Below are 20,196 nucleotides of genomic sequence, written 5' to 3' on the forward strand. Positions count from 1 at the left end.
TTTCCATCATCATCGATGAGGAAAACTCAAACCTTTCCATAAATTTGTTTTTATTATTGGTAATATCAAAAGTTTTACACCTTACCTGTTTAAATACATGGAAAGGTTCATGCGAGGCAGTGCAGTGCTACGCCTCACCTCTGGGGGCGCTGTGTCACACAAAGTGAGTGAAACGTGAAACAAACATAACATACACAGTTATCAATTTCAATCAGAAGAGTGAGAGTTATCAGCCAAAGAAAACATTCTATAACAAGTGAGAAACATCTTTTGTGACCTTAAATTAAATATTTTTTATTTTTCTTGCTATCATTCAGTAACATATTACTGAAAGATTTAATCGGTAGAGGTTAAAGCCAGATAAAATTAAAGACTTTATTGATGTTCAAAGAATCAGAATAAACTAGCAGATTTCCACAGGTGAGTGTTAGCTTCGCTCAGTGTTAGCTTCGCTCAATGTTAGCTTTGCTCAATGTTAGCCACACCCAGTGTTAGCTTCTTTCAGTGTTAGCCTTGGTCAGTGTTAGCCCCGCCCACAGACTTTTATGTCTTTGACAGATCAAATTAATTAATGAACAGAAACCATGAAATCATACATACTGAATTGATTATATGCATATCCTATTATATTCTAAGTTTGCATTTAATGACTTAATATTTATCTAATATTATTATCTTTCTCAGTCAGTCAGTCTGCAGTCATCTCTCTTTTCTGAGTTCACTCTTCATTTCTCCCTCTGTCGTTCTCCATTCTGTCCTCAGTAGAAACATCTTTGTGTTTCTTGCCCATTTCCAGTCTTTTCTGAAACCTAGATTTAAGGTTTTCTTTCTCATTTACTTTTCATTAAAATATTTTACCATTATCTGTGTGCTTATTCCTCCTTAAATCCGATGGATTGGGCATAATGTTGTCACAAGGCCCTCTAGTGGCTGCTGTGGAGTACTGCAGGTTTTTGTACAGGGTTCTGGTGTTTCCTGTCACTGTGGGCTGCAGAGCGCAGTAGTACACAGCAGAGTCTGACAGACGGAGATCCTGGATCTTCAGGTTGAAGGATTTTATGGTGCTGTTGAGGTCAGCATCAAATCTGCTGCTGTTGAACTCTGGAGCTTTATCTTTCATTGATGACAGTTGCTTCAGCATGAACTTTGGAAAACCGTTTTTATCTTGTTTGTACCAGAACAATGTGGGAGTAAAGCTGGTCTCATAGGTACATCTCAGAGTCAGTGATTCTCCTGCAGCAGCAACAACTTCTCCTTCTGTCTGCTTCACTGAGTCTCCTTTACACTCTGGGGAAGAACAGAACATGCAGAGGAAGAGATGGATCAATAAAGATGATTGATTAAAGGAGAACAATCAGCAGCTTTAAAGACTTCTACTCCATGTAGAGGAAACATGTTGATCTTTGTATCTTACCAGAGAAAAGAGCAGCCAGAATAATCCACAGCCAATGTTCCATCTGTCCACCAAGGTTTAAATCAGCAGGAGGAAGCAGCTGATGTTCAACATTCAGTCTGACTATTGTTCTCTTCACAGCCAGCAGCGGCTCCAGTGTGCATGCTGCCCTGAGGAAGCACCGCCTTTGTTGAACTCCGCCCTCACACACTAACACACACTCCCATGAATTTCTATAACTAATCTTGATATTTCCCCTGAGCCATTTCATTCCCACCTTATTCCCAACGCCTAACTCAAAAATTGTGTTTTTATTGAGTGGACATGGCAAAATGTCCTCACAGCTATAAATGTCCACACAATGTTAGTCGTTTGTCAAGATTAAGTCCTCATAATGATAGCTAAACCGGCACACACACACACACACACACACACACACCCACACACACACACACACACACACACACATAATTTGTTTCTCTGTCTCTGCAGAGGCTTTACATTAATTTCCAGCCCAACTCTAAATTAACTCAGAAACATCACTTCCTGTGGACTGGACTTACATCCCCACTAGTCGGTCCCCACAACATAGTATGTTAGTGAAATGGTCCTTATTGAGCACTAAATACAAGACCACACACACACACACACACACACACACACACACACACATGAACACACACTTACGTGCTAAATCGGCAGATTATCCAATCCTTGACATTTTCTAACTTATTGCGGCTGAACATGATTTTTTCCCATTTTCTAACTTATCAGAACTATTAAGGGCAAAACGTCATACTAATTTGTTTAATTTTAGGTCAACTAGATTCTTACAAAGAGTGGATATGGATTTGTCTGTAACATCCCTCTGTGAGATGTGGAAGTGAAAAACCTACAGGAAGGCTAAGATGAATAAAAAGAACATTTTTATTAAACACAAGCCCATTTTACAGACCGGAGCACAATCTGGAGGAAACAAAGCCAGTCCAGAGTTTCCCAAAGATCTACAGTCTCTGCATCTCTTCATGGGGTCCAGGCAGCATCCTCAGCTCAGCATATGGCCTTCGTCATCATTTAAAAAGTGATCTGCTGCTTGTTCACAAACAGCCTCATGGTTTAAATGTTGGCTGTTTGATATTTCCCTGGAGAGAGACTCTGTTCTCCCAGCAATTAACTCATGATAAACCAAGAGTGTAACTTGTCACGAGTTGGTGTGAGGTGGTGGTGAGGCAGACGCTTGAAACCCAGGTAAGATGTATGATGACAGTTTAATGGTGAAAGCACAAAATCCAAAACACCAGGCAGCACGACTGAGCAGAAGCCAGGGCTCAACGCCGGTAGCAACTGGTTATTAGAATGGACAGCAAACAAAACGGTGCATACGACACGCACAAACGACTGCAAGACAAGGACCCGACGAGGACGCAGACACACAGGTGGCATTAAATACACAGAAACGAGACACACCTGGGAATGATCAAGGGGAGACAGGAAGGCACAGAGACTCAGGGACACAGAAAACTCAAAATAAACACAGAGAAAACACAGATCCCGACAAACTTTGTGTTGCAGTCGGTGGGGACGAGGAGGAGCCGGGGGGCTGATGCACCCACAGTGACTGAAAGGTCTTTTCTTTTTTACTGCTAAGAATAAAACCAAAACTTACATGTGAATGCCATACAGTCTTATTCAAAAATTAGGAAATACGTCCTGATCAGGTTGTCAGTTTAATAGTACTTTTCCAAAATAACCTTTTAGCAGCTATTAAACATACTACGAAATATAAATATGTTAAAACATCTAATTAATCTATATAATGTCTTTCACTTGGTGATAGGGTTAGGGTTTTTTCTCAGTCTGTCAGCTTAACGTCACACGCAGACTCGTTGCCATGGCAACCAATAAACAACAGCCCCGGGAGCGCGGAGCACAGATTATTCAAGTGCATCAGGAAATATGTCAAGAGAAACATAAAGACAAAAGGGGCAGGAAATATTGGTGGGACTGTCCCCATCAGGCCAGAGTTGGTGGGGACATGTCCACACCAGACCTTCAGGAAGTTACGCCTTTGTGATAAACTACTAAAATATTGTCAGCATGTTGGTAAGCTGCAGTCAGGTGTGACTGCCAGAGTCCAGGTAAGAGTCCTGTCTGGGGTCTGGGATAATAAACATGTTCCTACTTAATTCTAATGTTTATCCATCAGATAACAAACAGGACTTTTTAGAAAGTCCTTACATTTGAAAAGCTTTTAGCTGTTAGATTTCTTTCCAGGCTTTAAATAGCATGTAAAAGAAAGCTGTCTGTCCATGGCAGCTCTTAATAGCTGGTACTGGCAGGAGTCCGATGTGCCAGACTTGGTGGTCCAACCAATCCCCAGGATGGGTTTTGGTACCAAAGCACTGAGAGCTGGTAGCATGGAAAGAGCCAGAGTCTTTCTGTTCTCTGAGGTCCAGATGGAGATGCTATGCAGGTATCCAGCAGCAACTTTATAGCATCTTGGCTGCCATTAATAAAACACTGCTGGTTATAAAATATGTAGCTGATCCAGTGATCAATAATGAAAATATTTCTTAGAAATAGTTATGCAAATGTCATCCAATTAGACCGACTTATCAGAGGGATTGTTTTCTCTCTGCTCAGTTTTTTTATTGCCTCATAAACAATCAGACTTAAACCTAACAAACCATAGAAGCAGAGCAGGGAGTGAGGCCCTCTAGTGGCTGCTGTGGAGTACTGCAGGTTTTAGTGGTTTAACAGGGAGTGAGGCCCTCTAGTGGCTGCTGTGGAGTATTGCAGGTTTTAGTGGTTTAACAGGGAGTGAGGCCCTCTAGTGGCTGCTGTGGAGTACTGCAGGTTTTAGTGGTTTAACAGGGAGTGAGGCCCTCTAGTGGCTGCTGTGGAGAACTGCAGGTTTTAGTGGTTTAACAGGGAGTGAGGCCCTCTAGTGGCTGCTGTGGAGAACTGCAGGTTTTAGTGGTTTAACAGGGAGTGAGGCCCTCTAGTGGCTGCTGTGGAGTACTGTAGGTTTTAGTGGTTTAACAGGGAGTGAGGCCCTCTAGTGGCTGCTGTGGAGAACTGCAGGTTTTAGTGGTTTAACAGGGAGTGAGGCCCTCTAGTGGCTGCTGTGGAGAACTGCAGGTTTTAGTGGTTTAACAGGGAGTGAGGCCCTCTAGTGGCTGCTGTGGAGTACTGCAGGTTTTTGTACAGGGTTCTGGTGTTTCCTGTCACTGTGGGCCTCACAGCGCAGTAGTACACAGCAGAGTCTGTCACTGCAGCAGAGGAGATCGTCATGGACATTTCTTCTTTGCTTCCTTTAAATGTCATCCTGTCCAGATGTTCTGATCCACCAAAAGGTGAGTGAGACCTCAGGAACTCTGGAGGTTCTCCTGGATTTTGTCGATACCAGAATAAATAATTAGCAGAATCTTTGGTGTAACTACAGGTCAGAGTAACAGAGCTGCCCTCTGAACTGAACTCCTCAGTCTTCGCTGCAGTGAGTTGTTGACAGTTTACACCTGAAGGAAGAAAAACTGATATAAGTGAAGAACAAGAAGGATCAGATTATTCTCTGAAAGACTCCAACCAACCTGATCCAGTGATCAGAACCAGCAGAGTGAATCCAGATGTGAGCAGAGACAGCATGTTGAGCAGAGTTAATGTTGGAGAGTTGAGCTGAGCTGAAGGAGGAAGTTTGAGTCTCTTTAGAGATCAGGGACAGATCAGCTCCTCCTCTTCCTCCTCTTCCTCCTCTTCTTCCTGGCTAACAGACTCACAGCTTCAGCTGACCAAAGAACAGATCATTTAGGGGATTGTATTGACTCACAGTATTCAGCCTCCTTGAATTAATCCTTTTTTTGCTTTTTTGATGAAATCAAGATCTTTTTTGCACAGTCACATGGAGTTACAAGAAAACCTGGGTGGCGAGAGTTTTTCTGTCTCACTGCAAAGTAACTGACTCAGCAGTGGTGACTTTATAAGTTTCTCATTAATAAAACTGATTCTATTAAAACTGTCGTTGTCCTTCCAAACATGATTACTTCATCCTCAGTAAGAGAGGATGAATGCAACTATAGAACCTGATGTGTGATTGGACTGTTTATCAGTCAGTAAGTTATCAAAAATATTATATTCATCCAAACTCCGACTTGCATGTTGGAGGTTTTAGTGGTTTAACAGGGAGTGAGGCCCTCTAGTGGCTGCTATGGAGTACTGCAGGTTTTTGTACAGGGTTCTGGTGTTTCCTGTCACTGTGGGCTGCACAGCGCAGTAGTACACAGCAGAGTCTGTCACTGCAGCAGAGGAGATCAGCAGATCCATCTGGGTTTTATCAGCATTCATGTTGAAGGAGAAACCAGGAACCGGATCCTGGAGTTTAGTTCCTGTTCCTAAATGGGAGATCAGGAACTCTGGAGGTTTTCCAGGATATTGTCGATACCAGAAGAAAGAATCACTTCCAGTGGCTGTTTTGGAGTAAGTGTAGGACAGAGTAACTTTGCTGCTTTCTACAGCGAACTCTTCTTTCTGAAGCGCAGTGAGTTGTTGGCATCTGACTCCTAGAAGAAAATAAATCTGTTAGTTTCAGTTACTGGAAATAAATTCACATTAATAAAACTTTGAAAATGTGTTTTTGAAAAACAGAGACAGTGTGACCTGTTAGCAGAGAGATGATGAGCAGAGACAGACCATAATAGTCCATGTTGAGCAGAGTTAATGTTGGAGAGTTGAACTGAACTGAAGGAGGAAGTTTGAGTCTCTTTAGAGATCAGGAACAGATCAGCTCCTCCCTGAAGCTCTCAGCTCCTCTTCCTCCTCCTCCTCTTCCTCCTGGCTAACATACTTTCAGCTTCAGCTGCTTTCTGATGGAAATAAATGAAACTGTTATAAAACATAAATATAAAGTTTGTATTGAGAAATCTGCAGTCAATTCAACTGAATCATCAATACAAATTCTAAATCAGTGCATTAAGCTCAGTTTATTCAAATTGATTAAAAGGTTTTCTGTATGAAGTAATCCAGTGGATTGCATCAAGTCCTTAATTTATTCATTCCCTCCTTTTAACAGGAAGAAACAGCTCTGTCAGAGTTACCTGCTGTGGTGTGAGTCTGAAGACCAACCAGTGCAGAGACAGTACAGGAAATGATTGGACTAGCTGTTCTGGTTAATGAGGAGAAGGAGGAAGCTGAGCTCTGGATGGTTCCTGGAGGCAGAACCATGTTGGACTGGGCCAACATGGTTTTACCTGAAGCCCATTACCTGTTTTCTCTACATGGAAGGTCAGTGTGATGTTGGTTTTTGGAATATGTTTAACCCACATGCAAAACACTCTCAGGAAAGGAAGCAGAATTTAGAGATTTCTAATTAATAGAGTCCAGTGAAGAGCTGTACTCAGGAGAGGAAGGGATTCAGCAGACCGCTCGGGGAGGGGGCGTGGCCCACGGGGTCAGCAGCGGACAGGAAGGTTAGCCTTGATCTCCACCATGAGCAAACAGCAGGATTCGAGGTTCTGACAGACAAATGGAACGAATGTTGACGATGGGGTGGTGGATGCAGGCCAGGAGGTGAGTCAACGAAACGCAAAGACAGTCCTTGATGGGAACCATGGTGAGCAGCCGTGTGATGGAGAAGTAGGAGGGCGGACAGGGTATGCAGCAGCAGTGGAGTGGACGGAGTCTACTGTGGAGCCTTGACCAGAATCTGAGTGGACCGGAACAACAGGAAATCCAGATCTGGAGGTCGGTTCAGGTAACCTGAATGAGGCAACGAGTTGGAGGAGCGACACTATAAGACGCTGAGATCTAGAAGGGCTTGGAGCTTTACCACTACTGGTTAACACTCGGCCGCCAAAGTGCTGCCTGATAAGATAAGAAAGGCAAACAGAGTCCGGGGTAGAGTGATGTTCTGTTGGGTTAGTAAAGCTAATGTGGACATTAAGCTTTTTATGGCTGAGGATATCAATGCATTTAGGTCGTCTCACCCAGACCTGCTGTTGTCTGGTTTCCTCATTCAGGTTAGGTCTAAGGTCAGGTCTAAGGTCAGGTGTAAGGTCAGATGTAGGGTAAGATGTAGGGTCAGATGTAGGGTCAGGTCTAAGGTCAGGTCTAAGGTTAGGTGTAGGGTCAGGTGTAAGGTCAGATGTAGGGTAAGATGTAGGGTCAGATGTAGGGTCAGGTCTAAGGTCAGGTCTAAGGTCAGATGTAGGGTCAGCCATGAGCCACAGGGTTTCCTGGGGCGTCCATCAGTCCCCGGCTTTAGCTCACCAGGTGGGGCGGTAATCTGTCCTCTTTGCCCTCTTTGCCCTTTGAGGTGTGCAGCGCCCCCAAGCTGCTCTCCCTGTGAAGATGAGACTCTCAGTCCTTTGTTCTGATTGCATTAAATGATTTGACCTCATTAACTGGCAAGATGAGACCCTTTCCCCACCATCTTTATTTGTTCAGCTTCTAATCTGCATTGGTTCGTCAGTTTTGGGAATAATTAACTGCTGAGTGATTTTAAAATGTGTGAAGTGAAGCCAGTCTTACAGAAACCTTAATCTTGATTCTGCCTTGATTTTCCACTTCCATCCTGTCTTCAAGCTGACATTCCTGAATAAAATACAAGCCGTAGAAACCCAGATCAGATCCAGGCTCTGTCGGTTCAGATCTCTGATCCGTTTCACTTTGCATTTCTAAAACAGCAATCCACTGAGGTTTCTTTAGAAAAAGGATTTGTTAATAGCTGCTGATGAAGGAGATGAGAGGTGAACAGAGGTCTATGGAGCAGAGATAAAGTTTACTGGATTTACGAGGTGATCTGGGCTGAGAGTCCATGTGGACCCCGGACACGATGTGACGTCTCCGGGTGATCTGGAGCGGGACAGATCACCCGGAGGAAGTTCTGCAGAAAGACAGACAAGCTGCGTCTCAGGCTGCTTCTTTGGGTTGGGAGGCTGCTTTGCTTTGCTAGTGACTGACCTCTGTGGGGGGCGGCTGCCCTGGGCCGGTGCCTGGTCGGTGTGGAGCTGCTGTGACCTTTTAGTCCTCTAGAAAGTCACCTGTCTGCTGTTCTGGGTCGCTGTGCATTGTAGAGCTCACAGTTACACCAATGTGATTTATAACGCGAGCCAGGCAGTCAGGAAAGAATCATAAGATAATGATTATTATTGATTTATCCCACAGAGATTAAAAATCTTTTACAAGAGAATCCTGGCCAAGACTGGCAGCAGCTCACAATTTACAGAACATTCACACAGCAAAACAGAAAAAGTTCACAGTCATAAATTTACATGTTTCCTTCTCAAAGAACAGTCTGAGAAATATTCAGAGACAACAGACCCTTTAGGTTCATGTATGTCTGACACTGGTTCCAAGACGATGCAGCAGAAAACTGGAAAAAATTCAATAGCAACTTTTAATAACTAAACCTTATTTAGCCATTAATCAATAGTTAATTAACTTTGAGAACATTCTTAATTAAGAATGTTTTGAATATAATAAACTATATATTAAAACATTTAATAATACTTTTTTTCCATAAAGACGAATTCCTGCCAAAACCAACATGTATGTTTTTAAATGCTCTAATGTACTTTCAAACATCCCTCTAGTGGCTGCTGTGGAGAACTGCAGGTTTTTGTACAGGGTTCTGGTGTTTCCTGTCACTGTGGGCTGCAGAGCGCAGTAGTACACAGCAGAGTCTGTCACTGCAGCAGAGGAGATCAGCAGATGAAACGTCTTTCTTGTTTTCTCGTGTCTCAAAGAAAGCCTTCCTGTTGTGTCTGAATATCCTGAGGTGACCAGCTGTGGAGATGAACTGGGCGTCTGTCGGTACCACAGCAGCAGGGTTACTGTTCCTGAATAGTTGCAGGACAGAGTCACGTCGTTTCCTTCCAAATCCAGTTGATCGTCTTTAAATGGTGTCAGTAAATCCTCAGAGGATCCTGGAAACAACAGATTGATAATTCAGTTTTAACAAACTCAAAGCTCCAGATGTTTTCCTGCCTTCTGTCTCCTTCTCCACCTGCTGCATCTTTAGATGACTCACCTGGCTGAAGGCAGAAGATCATCATCATGCAGGAGAAAAGCAGCAGCTGCATTGTTTTCCCTGGTACTGACAGAAGAACAGAGAGAACGCAGCAGCTCTTCAGCTCCAACACAAAGTCTGTCAGAGTGGAGCTCCTCCCCTCACTGAGCCTGGTGACGGGCCGTCCCATTAAAACCAGTCCAAACTCAGACTGTGTCATGCTAGAACCAGTCGGAATGATTCAGACCGGGATCTGGAGGGAACGCTGCAGCTGTTCAACAACCGGATAAACGTTTCTCATTTGTTCTGCCTGGGAGACAAGAACACCTGATGGGACCTGGTCTGTGGAGCGACAGAGTGCTTGAACACAGAACCACAGCAGAGCTCAGAACCTGGTAACGCTGCCCTCTAGTGGATCTGAACGGCTGAGCAGAGCGGAGAAAGGCTGCTCAGTGTATCAGAACTAAATGTCCAGAGTAAAAACGACCAAACAAATATTAATACAAAAAAAACCCAGCAACATTAATAATTAGCGCTGTCAAATTAGTTTAAAAAATCTGGTTGGGGCTTCAGGATGTTTGTGAATTAATCACAATTATTTAACTGTTCTGGGTTCTTCCTGTTCTCTGAGCGCCACAGAGCAGCAGTAGGTTTAACCCACCGTCCCTGTTACTAGTTTTTTATTACTTGTATTTCTTGTTCAGGTTTGATCACATCAGTCTGAATCTTGACAAACCGTTGAAGAGCAGGGAGTGAGGCCCTCTAGTGGCTGCTGTGGAGTACTGCAGGTTTTTGTACAGGGTTCTGGTGTTTCCTGTCACTGTGGGCCTCACAGCGCAGTAGTACACAGCAGAGTCTGTCACTGCAGCAGAGGAGATCAGCAGCTTTATGTCTCTTCCCTTCACATCGATCTCCCGTCCAGCAGTTTGCTCCGACAGTATTTTTCCTGATCCTAGGTGGTAGAGCAGGAACTCTGGAGGTTTTCCTGGATGTTGGCGATACCAGTAGAACTCATCGCTTCCAGTTGCTTCTTTAGAAAATGTGTAGGTCAGAGAAACGGAGCCGCCCTCTGAAATGAAGTTTTCTGCCATCAGAGGAGATAGTTGTTGAGACTCAACACCTGAAGGCAGAAAAACCTTTTAGTTATAAAACTAAACTATGAGTCACAATCATAAAGTTTAGAATAAATTTATCAACACATTTAGAATTAAATCTGACCTGTTAGCAGAGAGATGATGAGCAGAGACAGACCATAATAGTCCATGTTGAGCAGAGTTAATGTTGGAGAGTTGAATTGAACTGAAGGAGGAAGTTTGAGTCTCTTTAGAGATCAGGAACAGATCAGCTCCTCCTCTTCCTCCTCTTCCTCCTCTTCCCCTTCTTCCTCCTCTTCCTCCTCTTCCTCCTCTTCCTTTTAGCTTCAGCTGCTTTCTGATGGACTTTAGTCGTCAACGACTGTAGACCTGTTGCCATGACAACCCGCATCATGGAGGTCCTGGAGAGACTCCTGTTGGCCCACCTGAACAAGCTCATATCAGGACCCCCTGCAGTTTGCTTATCGCCATGGAGACGGAGACGCCATCTTAACCTGCTGCATGAACCCATTTAACAGGATTCAGCCTGATCTGCTCTGTGAGGAACTTCAGGAGACTCAGGTGGAGCCGGAACCTGATGACCTGATGACATGTTGACCTGATGACCTGATGACCTGTTGACCTGATGACCTGACAACCTGATGACCTGATGACCTGACCACCTGATGACCTGACGACCTGATGACCTGATGACCTGATGACCTGACCACCTGATGACCTGACCACCTGATGACCTGACAACCTGGCAACCTGATGACCTGATGACCTGTTGACCTGATGACCTGACCACCTGATGACCTGATGACCTGATGACCTGACGACCTGATGACCTGATGACCTGACCACCTGTTGACCTGACGACCTGACGACCTGATGACCTGATGACCTGACCACCTGTTGACCTGATGACCTGATGACCTGATGACCTGACCACCTGACGACCTGATGACCTGATGACCTGACCACCTGATGACCTGATGACCTGATGACCTGACCACCTGACGACCTGATGACTTGATGACCTGACCAGCTGATGACCTGATGACAGACCACTGTTGGATCAGAAAAGGTCTTAATTATATTATAAATGAGAAATAATACTCTGAGACGAGTTCTTCACTGCAGGCCACGGCGGGTGGAGATTTATTACACTGTTCCACAGATCAATTTACAGTACAAAGTCAATTCTCAAAATTCTCCCCAAAATCTCATTGTATTCTTAGTGTCAGTCTGTTTTATAGAATCTCATTTTCATTGGTGTAAGTTGGTAAGTTTCGACCAATAGCATTACTGCCCGTGTTTGACGTGTGTCCTTACGTAAGAATTCTATCAGCTTTCAAATGAGTGTGTATTGGGGTTTCTTAAGGAGTGTTAAGACTTATTGACCTCCAACATCTGCTCCATTTCAAAAGTGCAAAACAAGTCCATTATTATTCTTATCTGTCAAAACAGTTTATTTCTCAGACATTCTTTCCGTCTCATTTCTGCTTCGCACACACAAGGAATTGCGAGCCAGGTCAAATCGACCTTCTTTGGCGCCAGATTTCCTTGGTGAAAAACAACCTTATAAGGAGTATTTTCTCTCTTACATAATCCCCCCTATTCCGCTTTCAAGTGGAATCTAGTTAACCTTAGCAGTTGTTTTTTATTCAGTGCTATAGTAAGTGCCATGACTACATGTGAATATAATCCTCAATTATAAATCCTTATAAATGTATATAAGGTTCACTTAAAAGCCGATAGAAATTAGTGAGAAGATAATATTGTCTTCATGTGTGAATCAACCAATATAATAATTCCAATACATAGATTAAACATAATTGTCCATTGCTTCCATGATCATCCTTTCATTTGTATAAGATCGAAAAACCCTGTTGGCCCTTTGTCCATTGTCTTGTCTCAGGGAAAAAACTACCTTATGGTCCCCGCCGCCTCGGGCGACCGCCAATAACAGATTGTTTTTGGCACAAATGTAATACAATCATGGATCCACAGTGGACTAAAATCAGAGTATTCATGACAATGAGTAACACATCAATTAACACATCAACATTGATACATAATCTTGATGACAGTTACGAAGGAATGTCCAAAACACACGCAAAATTCAAAGTGATTGAATAACTGAAATAGTGAATCGTAATAACCAAAGTCTTAATAGAAATATCATTGTTGCTTATAGTTTGTGTTCATTCACATACACTCTCACATTCACACGTGTTCCTAATGTATTAACTATGTGTAGGCCACCCGTGTTGTATTGTATATAATTGTATATTACTGTGTAATAATATGTGTAATGGTGTATACAACAGTGTCTTTCCCATGAGTCCATTTTATTCCTCCCCAAGTTCTGTTTCAGTTCCTTGAACTCCTTAGATCATTGAACAAACCATAACTCCTTTAGTTCAGGCATCGAAATGTCCATGAGCTTAACAGTCCTTCGAATCGGTCATGGGTTCATCGGTCCAGGCGGCCTTGTGCATTAGTCCGTGTGATGTCCGCTGTCCTTGGTCATCCATCTGTATACAGTCCCCACAATCCATTTCCTCATGATAGGGATCACACAACACACAAGCAGAAAAATGGTAATTAGTACTGCCACTATAGTTATTCCTATTTTGGCTGCTAAGGCTCCCCATCCACCTAAAATTTCCTCCAGACTTTTCCATTGCCAGTTGTTCTTTCCCGCATTTTCTTTCATTTCTTCCTTCAGTTTATTCAGTTTGGTCATTGCTACTCTAAATGCACCTTTCGGTGCTGTATTTTTTGGAATAAATGTGCAACATTCGTTGCCAAAAAGTTTGCAAACTCCGCCCATTTTGGCCATGAGCCAATCTAATGCTTGTCTATTTTGTCTTGTCATCCTACTTGTTTCATGAAGTTGCTCTCCTAGGGCCATTAATCCTTCAATAGTAAAGTTTATCATTCGCTGTTGGTTGTAATAAATATAGTTAATCCATTCAACATTTTTATTAATTCCGATCATGGGTATGATTGATTCAAATCCTGCAGCGACTTCATGTCGTGCTTTGAATTCATTAGGAATTCCTCTTGGTTGACCTATAAGATCTAAATATACTCCTTCATTTAATCCATAATCCCCCAGGCTTCTACGAAGCCTTGTTTTATTACGGTGTGTCCCTACTATGTCTGCAACTCCTTCATACACTAAGGTTATTGGGACTTTCATTCGAACAAGAGTGCAAAGACCTACCCATTTTAGGGGCAATGTGTTGGTTAAAATGTCATCACCACACATCCAGTAGCTGTCTGCCACCGGAAACGTCTGATCACCTAGAAAATATATTGGGGGAATAGCCCTGGTAACGTTTTCACAGTTTTCTTCTTTAAATTCTGGATTTTGATACCATACCGGTTTTGTCACAAATAGTGGTGATACGTTAGCATGTTTAAACCAAGATAAAACCCAAGTAACATTACATCGAACTGTTGTATTTCCTACATGTATTCCTTCATCATGTTCAAATCCTCCACTTGCAAAACATTCATACTCTGCATCATAATCTACCTCATAATTCACTGGAGGATCGCTTTGTGTCGTGGACATATTAAATTCAGCGCAAACAGATTCTTTTCTCCATCCTGTCCATTTAACTACATAAAGGTGTGAACGTTGAGAGCCGTATAATAATCTACAATTCATTCCACACATTGGTACTGTAAAGAAAGATACTACATCGAGTATTGGAATAAATTTACCTTCCTTACAGCTTTGTCGTTGTCTAATGGCACACTCTCTAGACATGTATTTTTCTGGAATAACAATTGATGCTGCTCCTGGAGCAACAGAACAAACTATGCAGTCATTTTGTGTTAATTCTCTTGCAGTATACCAGGACCAGGTATACCATGTATTCTGAATTGCTCTTCGCCAAAGTGGATCTCCTCTTGGTCTAAAAGCGGTCTGGTGAAAGTTGTTAAGTTTATGCATGGCTCTTGGAATTACTGGGTTCTCCCGTCTTTCCTTATAAAATGTATCTAGACCTCCATGGTATTCCTGACAACCTTCTCTTTCAGAACATCCATATTTATTTGAAATCGATATATTAGCCGCTTGGTTTTGTGCAGGTGTCGTTTGAACAAATTCTAAATCTTCACTACTGTCGATCATTTCATTAGTTTCGATCATTTTGTTAGCGGTGGTTGGTGTGGTAATTTGTATCAGAGTCGTAGGTGTCACAATTTGCTCTTCTTTAGTAACTATGTTCTTATCCGAGTATTTTGGTGTTGTGAGATCTTTAGAGGGTTTTAAGGTTGCCAATTTAGTAACTAATTTTCCAATCGGGGTGGTTTTCGTAGGTGCTCGGTTGACCAAGACCGTTGATGTTATTTTTAACTGAGCTTCTTCTACAGTTGCTATAAGAGGCGTAGGTGTGACAACTTCAAGTGCTTCATTCATTGGTGGATTTCCTTCATCGCCTTTAATCTCTGCATTAGGTTTTATGGTTGTATGAGCTTTACTGGTAACAGATTTAAGTGTTTTAACAGTGATGATCGACTTGACAGTTGTAATTGGTATAGTAGTAATGGGTTCGTTAGTGAAACTATAGAGTGTTAAACAATTACTAACCTCTGTGTCTACTTTAGGTAAACTCCAGATCACTCTAGTCTCTTCCATTTCACCATCGGCAGCTGTTCCAATTTTTATTTCATATGATTTATCTACTCGAAAAGCTAGAACATCTGCTTCAATCGTCCATCCGCAAGTTGTTTTTGTGATTTGTAAGCCACATTTTGTCTCTTTCTGATCCGTTATTAATACATTATTCCCTAAATTCATGAACCATCTACACATCTCGCGACGATCATTTCCTAACACTATTCTTGAGATAATTATTAGCCTTCCTAGCATGTTGTCACCCACATCATCAGGAGAAATATGTATTTTAACTCTGCCGTTCATCATTTCAACAGTACCTGTTTTCTTTATGTCTTTTACTCGTTCTAAATCACCTTTACCTGTTACCGAATCATTTGTGTCAGGGTTTATCATTAACATGTAATGTGTAAACTCATTGTCTTTATTCCACTGTCTTCCTATTTTTACTTCTATGTCAAATCCATCATCTCTAATGTACATAATGATTGAACATTGATCCGTGATATAGTTGTTCCTCTGTTTTGTTATAGCCTTGCTACACAGTTTTCGGTTAGCATAGCTCACATGGGTTTCATACTCTGTTTCTAACTTTGATTGAAATTCAGTCTCTGTCAAACTTGCTGTCCATTTCCATTCTAAGTGCACATTTCTGGTTTTGCGAATTAATTTCTTGGAAACATCTACATTTACATTTACTGGAAAGAACACTGGTATGTACTTGTCTGGAATTTTATAAGTTGTGTGGTACTTATCTTTCTCATTGGAGATGGATCTTTTCACAAGAGTAGTCGTCTCTAGGTCACCGTTTGTCCCCCCTGGAGGCTGTTCTTGAGTCCACGTTCTGTCATTCTGGTTCGTCGTGGTCGGTTTGTCCCGTGGTGTCGGCTGCAGATTGTAAGACTTTGTCTCTGCTGTCGCCACCATTGCATGGCTCATCACCTCTGTCAACATCCACAGTTGGACAGTTATCAGTATCAGTCTCATTGCTGTGAGGCTTCTGCTCATTTTCCTTGTCAAACTCAAGTTTAACTCTGTCTTTATTTTGAACTTTAGTGCAATGAGTCAAATGATGCCAAGTGATACTTCCTTCTACTTGGACAGCCGTTGGGGTGGCTCTTTTGACTTCATAAGGTCCTTCCCATCGGGCCTCATGCCATCTGCGTCTGTACACCTTGATGTACACCAAATCACCTGGCTTCACCAATGGCTCCAACACTGCCGACTCTGGACTTCTGGATTTTTCCTGCAAATAGATAGCTCTATGGATAGCAGTTAGTTGTTCAACATAGTCTTTCAACTCAGTTTGCAACTGCTCAAGGGGAGGTCCTTTAAAAGGTAACCTCCATTGCGGCACAGGCATCGGTCTGCCAGTTAGCATTTCATGCGGTGTTAAATGCGTGCTTCTGTGCATTTGCATGCGGTAGCTCATTAGTGCTAGTGGCAAAGCATCTACCCAGTTTAGTTTAGTTGATGCACAAATCTTTCGTAGTTTTGCCTTTAAAGTAGCATTAATGCGCTCAACCAAACCTTGACTTTGAGGATGGTAGACTGAGCCAAAACGCTGTTTGATTTGTAGTTTTTGCAAAATGCCTTTAACGACTTTTTGTACAAAGGCTGAGCCATTGTCTGAACTGATTTCAGATGGTATTCCAAATCTTGGAATCACTTCTCTTGTCAGGAATTTGATTACTGTGTCTGCTCCTAAGGTTTTTGATGGTACTGCTTCGACCCATCGACTGAAACGATCAATTATTACCAACATGTACCTTTTACCTTGAACTGGTTTGAGCATGTCTACGTAATCTATTACCAAGTGTTTGAAAGGTCCTTCTGGAATTGGAATGTGTCCAATTCCTGGTTTTATGCCTTTTCGAGCATTGTTTTCGGCACATATTTCACACTGGCTTAGAATTTCATCCACCATGTCTTGCATGTATGGAGACCAGAACCCTTGTTTTTTCAATTTTTCCAAGACTTTTCCTCGGGCACAGTGGTCTAAACCGTGGGCCTCTGAGACCAGTAACGTTAATAACGCTACAGGTGCCATCAGTAGGCCTTGGTTAGACCTCCATAAGCCGTTTTCACTCATCGTAGCACCTCTGCGCACCCAAAGGTCGCGTTCGCTGCTACTTGCTTGTTGCTGCATCAAAATGACATCTTCTGGTGTTAAAGCTGGTTCTAAGGCTACTACAGGGGCCAAGATGGCCATTTGGCTCCTAGATGCCGTTTTTGCCGATTCATCTGCCATGTTATTACCTCTTATTACAATGTCATTACCTTTGCGATGTGCTTGACATTTGATCACTGCCAGCTTCGAAGGAAGCATCATGGCGGCAATCAATTCTTTCAATTGTGCTTTGTGTTGTACTGGGGTTCCATCTGCTCTTTTGAAACCTCTTTGCTTCCATATTGCCGCAAATAAAAAACAAACGCCGTGGGCGTAAGCAGAATCAGTGAACACATTTGCGGACTTTGATTTAGCCATTTTACAGGCTTCAGTTAATGCTTTAAGTTCTGCAAGTTGTGCAGAACATGGTTGGTCACATTTTTCGGCTTTGACGGTTACAAAATTATCACCTGTTTGTTGTACCACTGCAAAGCCTGCGTGGTTTCCTAGGTGGTCTCTGAAACATGACCCGTCGACAAAGTATGTGACTTCTGCATCAGGCAATGGTGTAGACTCCAAATCAGGTCTGAGTCTAGTGTATTTCATTGTTTCTGCTACACACTCATGTGGTTCTCCGTCACAATCCAAAGGAATCACATTTGCTGGATTGTTGGTGATGCATCTTTGAATTGTTATGTCTGGATATGTCAAAAGTAACATGTATTGCAAACTTCTTGCCTGTGTTACAACAAATTTTCCCAGATTTATCAACTCTGCGATTTTGTGGTGAGTCAATATTGTTACTGGATAACCCATTGTAATGGTTGAAGCTTTTTCATAGGCATGGTAGGCTGCTGCTAGCCCTTGATAGCATGGTGGCCAGCCTTGTGCTACATTGTCCAATTTTGTGCTGTAATAAGCAATTGGTTGTTTTTTCCGACCTGTACATGTTTCTTGCATCAAAACTGCTGTGACATACATGTCTTTTTTGTTTGCAACATATAGATAAAATGGTTTATCATAGTTGGGAACTGCTAGTGCTGGGGCAGTCTGCATTTCAGATTTTAATGTTTCAAAAGCTACTTTCGCTTCAGTTGTCCATTTTAGCAAGGTCTTTTGATTTTGATAACCTGGTTCTTTCATGAGTTCTCTGAGTGGTGCTGTTTTTTCTGCATAACTTTCAATCCAATCAGCATTGAAACCTGTCATGCCCAGGAATGTCATCATTTCTCCAACTGTTCGTGGGCATGGAGCTTTGCTGACACCCTCTAATTGAGAAGGTGATATGCCAATACTCCCTTCTGAGAGTTGTCTGCCCAGGTATTCTACCTGTATCTGACAGTACCGTAGTTTTTCTTTGGAGGCTTTGTATCCCCCTTCAGCCAGTCTTTCAAGGACTTTTATTGAATCGTGATGGCAATCATCCAATGTAGGTGACGCAATTAGAATGTCATCAACAAATTGAAGCAATGTGCTTCTCATTTCCAATCCTTCTAAGTCCTGTCGAAGAACTTGATTGAACACATGCGGACTGTGTTTGAACCCTTGTGGTAATCGTGTGTAGCTATACTTCTTACCTCTGTAAGTAAATGCAAACAGGTATTGAGATTGTTCCGCTAGAGGAATGGTAAAAAATGCTGAACACAGATCAATTACTGTGAAGAATTTTGCTTCAGCAGGAATTGCAGTTAAAAGTGTGTGGGGGTTGGGCATTTCTGCCGAAGATCTATCTTCCACCACATCGTTTATTGTGCGAAGATCATGTACCAGGCGATACTTTGACTTATCTGCTTTTAGAACTGGAAAAATTGGAGTATTGCATGGACTTTCAATTTCCACCAACACTCCTGCTTGTAATAATCCGTCAATTGTTTTGCTGATTCCTTCTTCAGCTTCAGCTTTTAATGGATATTGTGGACGAAATGGAAGTTTAACATTTGGTTTCAGATCTACCTTAAATGGGTTGGCTGATTTTACCAGGCCTACATCCGTTTCATGTTTTGACCACATTGATTCAGGGACTTGTCTCAACATGTCATGTATTAATGGATTGTCGTCCAACTCATCTTTTTCTTCTGTTTGTTCTGTGTCATTAATTGGTACAGTTACCACCTGTGGTTTTGCTGTCATAAAGGTTTCACTTAGTATTTTGATCATTGTTGCATCCTCTGATTGAAAAATTAATGGGCTTTCTGTTTGTTCCCATTTAATCTGTGTCGCAGTTTTCATCATTGGCCCAAGATCTTTGGCATGAAAGTTTTTATTTACAACCAATGTTATGTGTGGTACAGATTCTGAAACATTGTACCATTGAGAAATGAAATCATTCATCTCTACATTGAGAGCTGCTCCTTGTCTCCCAATGACAATGTATTTGGACACAAGGTGCACTGAATCACCTTGCGTTTCTTTGTCCCACTGTTCTTCAAACTCTGTGCTTTTTGAAATGTCATAGTACATTGTACAATGATAATCTAAAAATGGTTTTTTAGCTTCAGGAATTTGTATTTGAACGTATTGACCCCATTCAGAAATTACTTCTTCAACTGAGCTATTTATGTCTCCCAACCAATAAACTTTAGCTTCATTTTGTTGCATGTACATTTGAAAATCCACACCTTCTCTTTCAACATACACCCCCTGAGGAGAACACCAAATTTTTATTTTTAATTTGCATAGAGCATCTCTTCCCAACAGATTAATTGGTGTTTGATCAGATACCAAAATTGGTATTTTTATTTCATTGTCATTAGTTACAAGTCGAACAGGAGCTGTCATTTGGATTATTTGTCTTTTTCCCGAGAACCCTACTGTTGATACAAATTTATCAGACATGGGGAGATGCGTTGCATAAATTGGACTCACACAAGTGTAAGCTGCTCCTGTATCGACCAACATTGGTGTTTCTCTGTTTTCAATTTGAATTTTCAATATTGGTTCGTCGTCCGCACCTGTGGTTAGAATTGGGTATTGATT

General features: G+C 42.1%; 3 gene segments (V, D, J or C); all 3 read right to left on the reverse strand.

The window, feature by feature from the left end:
• Nucleotides 1-844: 844 nt before the first annotated feature.
• On the reverse strand, nucleotides 845-1,583 carry LOC102234852. The segment is given in 2 exon segments: nucleotides 845-1,287; nucleotides 1,415-1,583. Coding segments are annotated over 2 exon segments (486 nt in total).
• Nucleotides 1,584-4,423: 2,840 nt separating this feature from the next.
• Nucleotides 4,424-6,185, reverse strand: LOC111608927. The segment is given in 4 exon segments: nucleotides 4,424-4,461; nucleotides 4,567-4,679; nucleotides 5,700-5,949; nucleotides 6,047-6,185. Coding segments are annotated over 4 exon segments (447 nt in total).
• A 3,674-nt stretch (nucleotides 6,186-9,859) lies between these two features.
• LOC111608904 lies at nucleotides 9,860-10,744 on the reverse strand. The segment is given in 2 exon segments: nucleotides 9,860-10,515; nucleotides 10,614-10,744. Coding segments are annotated over 2 exon segments (456 nt in total).
• Between the last annotated feature and the right edge of the window lie 9,452 nt (nucleotides 10,745-20,196).

The sequence above is a fragment of the Xiphophorus maculatus genome, chromosome 6 (assembly GCF_002775205.1).
Source record: "Xiphophorus maculatus strain JP 163 A chromosome 6, X_maculatus-5.0-male, whole genome shotgun sequence".
In the NCBI taxonomy this organism is placed as follows: domain Eukaryota; kingdom Metazoa; phylum Chordata; class Actinopteri; order Cyprinodontiformes; family Poeciliidae; genus Xiphophorus; species Xiphophorus maculatus.